The sequence below is a fragment of the Austrofundulus limnaeus genome, unplaced genomic scaffold (assembly GCF_001266775.1).
Source record: "Austrofundulus limnaeus strain Quisiro unplaced genomic scaffold, Austrofundulus_limnaeus-1.0 Scaffold27, whole genome shotgun sequence".
Classification (NCBI taxonomy): Eukaryota; Metazoa; Chordata; class Actinopteri; order Cyprinodontiformes; family Rivulidae; genus Austrofundulus; species Austrofundulus limnaeus.
In genome coordinates, this window is record NW_013952429.1 from 1,043,262 (window position 1) to 1,048,965 (window position 5,704).

At 42.4% G+C, this 5,704-nt stretch overlaps 1 protein-coding gene across 2 annotated transcripts in view; it reads right to left on the reverse strand.

Annotated features, from left to right (window-relative positions):
- The window catches only part of kitb (KIT proto-oncogene, receptor tyrosine kinase b), a gene marked incomplete at its 5' end in the record, with an annotated part of 15,952 nt that extends 12,107 nt beyond the window's left edge, over positions 1-3,845 (reverse strand). For both annotated transcript variants that reach the window (XM_014004886.1, XM_014004885.1), the window contains 5 exon segments: positions 305-494; positions 801-969; positions 1,216-1,355; positions 3,191-3,475; positions 3,573-3,845. In XM_014004886.1, the coding sequence (XP_013860340.1) occupies positions 305-494; positions 801-969; positions 1,216-1,355; positions 3,191-3,475; positions 3,573-3,845 (1,057 nt within the window).
- Between the last annotated feature and the right edge of the window lie 1,859 nt (positions 3,846-5,704).

Here is a 5,704-nt window from a genome sequence, read left to right on the forward strand (position 1 = left end):
AGATGGATGGATGGATGAACCGATGAACAGATGGATGGATGAACCGATGAACAGACTGATGGATGGATGGATGGATGAACAGATGGATGGATGAACCAATGAACAGACTGTTGGATGGATGGATGAACAGATGGATGGATGAACAGATGGATGGATGAACCAATGAACAGACTGATGGATGGATGGATGAACAGTTGGATGGATGAACAGATGGATGGATGAACCAATGAACAGACTGATGGATGGATGGATGAACAGATGGATGGATGAACAGATGGATGGATGACGGATGGATGGATCTTACCTGTATTTACGGTGGTGAATGATGATAACGTGCTCAGTAGTGTTGAGGAGGCGCTCTCCTTTGTAAGACCAGGACAGGGAGCGTGGGGCAGGATAGGCATCAAACTCCACTCTGAGGCTCAGGCTCTCTCCTTCTCTAACATCCGCCTGGACCGGACCAGGACTTCCTAACATTGAAATGAACCCAAGGCCTGACGAACAGAAATACGTTGGTTTATTTATCAAAGTGTTTACTTTGGGATTCTCTTTTACTGCATGTCTGAGTCATGTATTATTACTTGACCCATGCCTTGAACAAACACTCTCAGCGGGCTGCAACAACACATGAGTGATGTCAGGTGGAACCCTGAGGCACTGAACTTCAATTTGCATGATATGCAAATGAAAAACATTGCTTTAAGGGTTTAAAGTGATTGCTTAAGTTTTTTTGTGTGTGTGTTGTTAAAGTTCTGACCAAAAGTAAAAAGTCATACAAACAGAACAAATGTATCACTTACTGCGTACGACCAGCTGCATTGCAGCGTCACTGTCACCTCTTTCATTCTGGGCGTGGCAGCGGTAAGTGCCTGAATCTGATGTGTTGACAGCCGCTATCAAGAGCGAGGTTGAACGTCTGAATCCTCGGGAGCCGGACAAGATGTGGGAGTTCTGGGATTTGCCCGGACGCTGCAAATCAGTAGCAAAAATGTCCTGCGTCTGTTGTTTTTCTCACCATTCAACATGTAACGTTAATAAACAAATTGTGCATTTCATAAAGTATTGTCAGTTTTGTTTTGAAATCTTTTTTGCTGCACAGTGTGTACCTTTAAAGTCTCATAATTGCCCTAATTTAGAAGCAGGCCCCATAACATTTACAGTCAATCTGACATCCTGGCAGTCACCCTGCAAATAAATTCCCAACATAAATCTCACCGCTGTTAGAGGGACGTCCCACTTAAGAGAAAAGTCCGGGTTGACATTGGTGGAGCTGCAGGTGAGCTCAAAGCGCTCTCCTGTCCTCAGGATAATGGTGTCTTTTTGGGACAGAGTGATCACTGGGCGCTCCGTTGGCACTGGATCAAGACACACAACAGCAGCTGTAGATTTAACAAGGCTCCCTGCTTCTGCAGCTAAACCATCTTAGCAGACACAAACATGGGTATGTCAGTCAGTTTTACAGATTTTGATGGAAGATTTGGCATGTTACTACATGAGAATCATTTCCAACACAAACTCCAAGTGCTAACTGATTGCATGAGATCTGAGAACGTCTGGAGGCAACTTTGCCTCTTTATCAGCAACGTATCTCAGAAACCAGTGGATGGAATTTAATGAATCTTCCAGAAGACATTTGTGAAGCACAGATCTGCAGTGAAACATGTATACACGCAGCCATGTGCAATTCCTTTTTATCAGATGGCGATCTGATAAAATCGCTTCTTTTTTCTGTGTTTATTCCGCCGTAATTCCGTTTCCCCTAAACGTGGCCGTCACACGCTGTTGCACAGCTTTGTTCAAAATCCCTCAGCTCCTCCCTGAACACATCTCCTCCCCGCCTCTCCATCAGTCAAAAGGACACCGTCAGAACAAACCCCCTGCCCTCCCCCACCCTTACTGCTGGCAGGACTAAATGTTGATGAAGCACAGAGAACAGGAACATGATCAGTTTTAGTTATGCTCCTATCCACACTTGATGAGTGCAAAAAGTCAATTTCTGGCTTCTAACGTTGAGTTTGCATGACGGTTGTTTCTCTGTAGGTTATGTCAGACGCATTCAAATTTAAACTGACATATGGCGATTATGTGTCTGTTTTTTTAAGTCAAATTTCAAGCCTATATGAGCCTTTGCAACTCCTGAAAAGATGCATAAAAGGAAAACGTTGCAGGACAGATTTAAGGTTCAGTTGCAGTTCTGCAGCATCTTTTAGCGGCTAAACTATAAATGGAAACAAATATACTGAGGCGAATGTCATTTTGATTCAACCAGTTTATGTCCTCCTGTCTGCTGTCTTCTCAAAAACACTCCGAGCAACAATAACTAGAATTAACATCTTTCCTTAAAAACATTTGAAAGGTGCCAATGCAGTGACTGCCTTTGAAACAATCTAAGCACAGTCAAAATACAGATTTTTTATGTATAAACTACATTAACAATGTAAAGAGAACCAAAGTTAACAAAAGCAGCTAAAAGATCATCAGGGTCACTCTGTCTCTCACTCCCTGACAAGATTCTTCATTGCAGACAGAAAAACAGACTAGAAACTAAACTTCAGATGAGCAAAAACTGTAAGAAAAAACTAATCAGGTTTTGATATGTTTTTAAAGCTGCAGAAGATGCAAATCCAAGGGTGTGATGAAAACTGAAGAATAACGGGCGACTTGTAATAAGGTTGCTTTTATGCTTATGATTTGGCACGACTAATGCTGTTAAATATTATTTCACTTAAGTTTAAACTGTTCTTTTTTTGTTTGTTTTTTGCACGGTTTAAAACAAAAACTTTGGTTTCACAAAAATCATTTACCTCCTTCTCCATTCTCTGCTAGTGGCGCACTGAATGACAAATATCTGCATCTACATACAAATTAGGATCAATTTAAATAGAGTCATGCAAATCTTAGCTATCAAATGATAAATTATGATTTTAGGATTGCATTTTTTTCTTATGTTTCACCTTTTGTTTTCTACTCGAACGGTGTCCCTGCTACATTAAAGCATGTTTAAAACCACTTGGAGTTCGAACAGCTTTCTGGACCAAACACTTCATTTTCAGAAGTTCGTCATAGTTCACCTAAATAAAGTCAGTTCATTATTCTGAAACATTGTTTGTTAGAAAATAAATGGAATTAAATATTGTAGGGAAACAAAACAGAATATTTACCACGGAGGGTAATCATATTTTTCACTCACCAAGCTGAACGTCCATGGTGTACTCGCCGGACTTGACTTTGACGGCGCCGAGCTGTCCCACACACACGTAACAGCCCTCGTATTCCTCTCTGGCGTTGCTGATGTTGACGCCTCGCTGTTGGTTGCTGTGGTACTTCATTCCGGAGGGTAATGGCCTCCCGTTGCAGGTCTCCAGTTTCAGGCTGGTGACCTCCGGGTCGGTCACCAAACAGGGGATGATGCAATTGTCCCCTGCTTTCACCAGAATGTGGTTCACGATGGTGCGCTGGAAGGCATTCAGGGGGTCTAAAAGACGTGGCGGACAGGTGGAAAGTTGATTTCAGAAGCTGTTTTGGGCTTTAGAGAAGCAATCACAAGCCTCACCCCCCACTTTTACACGTACCTTTCACATAAACGTAGATGGAGCTGTGTTCTAGAGTGTTGTTGTTGACGCACACATAACGACCCATGTAGTAGGGCTGCACCGCCGACACCCGGACAGAAACCACCCCATCCTCATTCACCTCTTCGTCCAACCGGCGGGACTTCTCCCACTGCCACCTTAATGAGGACGGGGCACCAGACGCTGTGGCATTGTCATGGCAATGCAGCTCCAGCTTCTGTCCATTGGGAACCACTATATGAGGCCCACTGGGGGAGACGACTGGTTTGCTTACTGAAACAAAGGGCAAAGACAGATAAGGTGGACGTGGATTCAGTTTGAGAAACTATAAAAAAAATAATAAAAATAAAAAAATCACTGCTGGTATTTTTTGCTTGGATGATCCTCAAGGATCTTTGCCATGTTTCCCTCTATGAAATGATTCCCCAGCTGATCATAGCTGCTGCATAACAGAGCAGAACCAAACAAACACAATCAGGGGCCTAATGTAACGGTTAAATAGGATGTTATCACACAGAGCCTTCAGGACAGACTGCTCTTTAACCACCACAGCTCGGCTGAACAATCAATAGTTATGAGCCATCCAACCGCTGAGTAATCACGCTTTACGTCCTCCTAAAATGCCAATTCTGAATGATGAATAAACCCAAGCAAACCGTTTTAGTTTCAGTTAAGCCTCTTCTCTCCCATCAGATCAAGTATGAGATTTTCACATGATAAGCAGCACTTCAAGAACAAGATTTTCATGTGACTGTTTCGCCTTCGGGCTGAAGCTGAGCTCGGAGAGCAGGAGGCATCCGGATGCGTTCTCTCTCTCTTCACAATATCAATAGAAGAACTGTTTGTGCAGGCGGTGGGCGCATGTCTCCGGGCCGTTGTAAGCTTATTTGGTTGTTTTTGGTGCTAAAAAAGCAAAGGTTTCACAGAAAAAACCCCGGGCTGTTGTTTGACTCAACACTGCACAAAAAAGCTGATGGACGTCAGCGTCAACAATACGCACTGCGAACTGAGAACTCTAGCATTCCTTCAGTGTCGTTCTGCCTTGGATGCCCAAGTTTTCACATACGTGTTGGGGACGACTATCAGCTACTACCACACCAAGTCTTGGCTCAATGTTTGTAAAATTGACAGAGTTAAACCCCTTTTTTGTGTGTTTGCTAAATTCAGTTATGTGTGGCGGCCATGCTGAACCAGCTTGATTCCAAAACTTAACAAGTTGTAGACGTCCATCCAGTGACAACTTCCTGAAAGTTTAAATGAAATCTGCACTGTAAAAAATGAAATGTTGGATTTACTTAACCATGTTATGTTACCTGGTTCCACTTAACTGAGTTGAGTAAATTCAAAGCAATGTACCAGTTTTTTAACCAAAGAACATGAGTATGTTGCTTTGAATTTACCAGGTAACATAACATGTTTAAGTAAATCCAACATTTCCTTTTTAGAGTGCCACTAGTTCACAAGATATTTTGCTAACAGACAGACAGAGTTGACTCAAACCCAAAATAAATAAAAGAAAGTTTGAATTGGAAGTCTCACGTGATCAGTTAGCATCTGGGGTGTGTGTTGGGGATGACTCTCAGGTACTACCACATCACATCTTAGCTCAGTATCTGTAAAAGTGACCTTCTGACCTTTTTTTTGTGTTTGCCAACCTCGATTAAGTGCGGCGGCCATCTTCAACAGGGTTAAGTCCAAAAAGTTGATTTGTTGTGGATATACATCCAGTGATTACATTGAAGGAGTTTCATTAAAATGTATCCACTGATTCATTAGATATTTTGCTGACAGGCACACACAGAAACACACGCACACAGAGGCAACTGATGACTCAAAGACAATCAGAAGATGATTCATTTTAAATGATTTATGACATCATAGTTAAACTCCTGAAGGCTGTTGCTTTTGGTGTACGGAAATATTAGTACACCCCCCCACCCCCCTTATTTTTTTTTTTAACTTTGTGGGCACTCCTGCATAAAAACGTGTAGACATTTCCTTTGTTCCTCTGCTCCTGGGGTACAACGGGGTACGACGCACAACCTAATCCCTGTCAGTTAGGTGGAATGAATAATTAAGTGTTTTCAGCAACACACACACACACACACACACACACACACACACACACACAC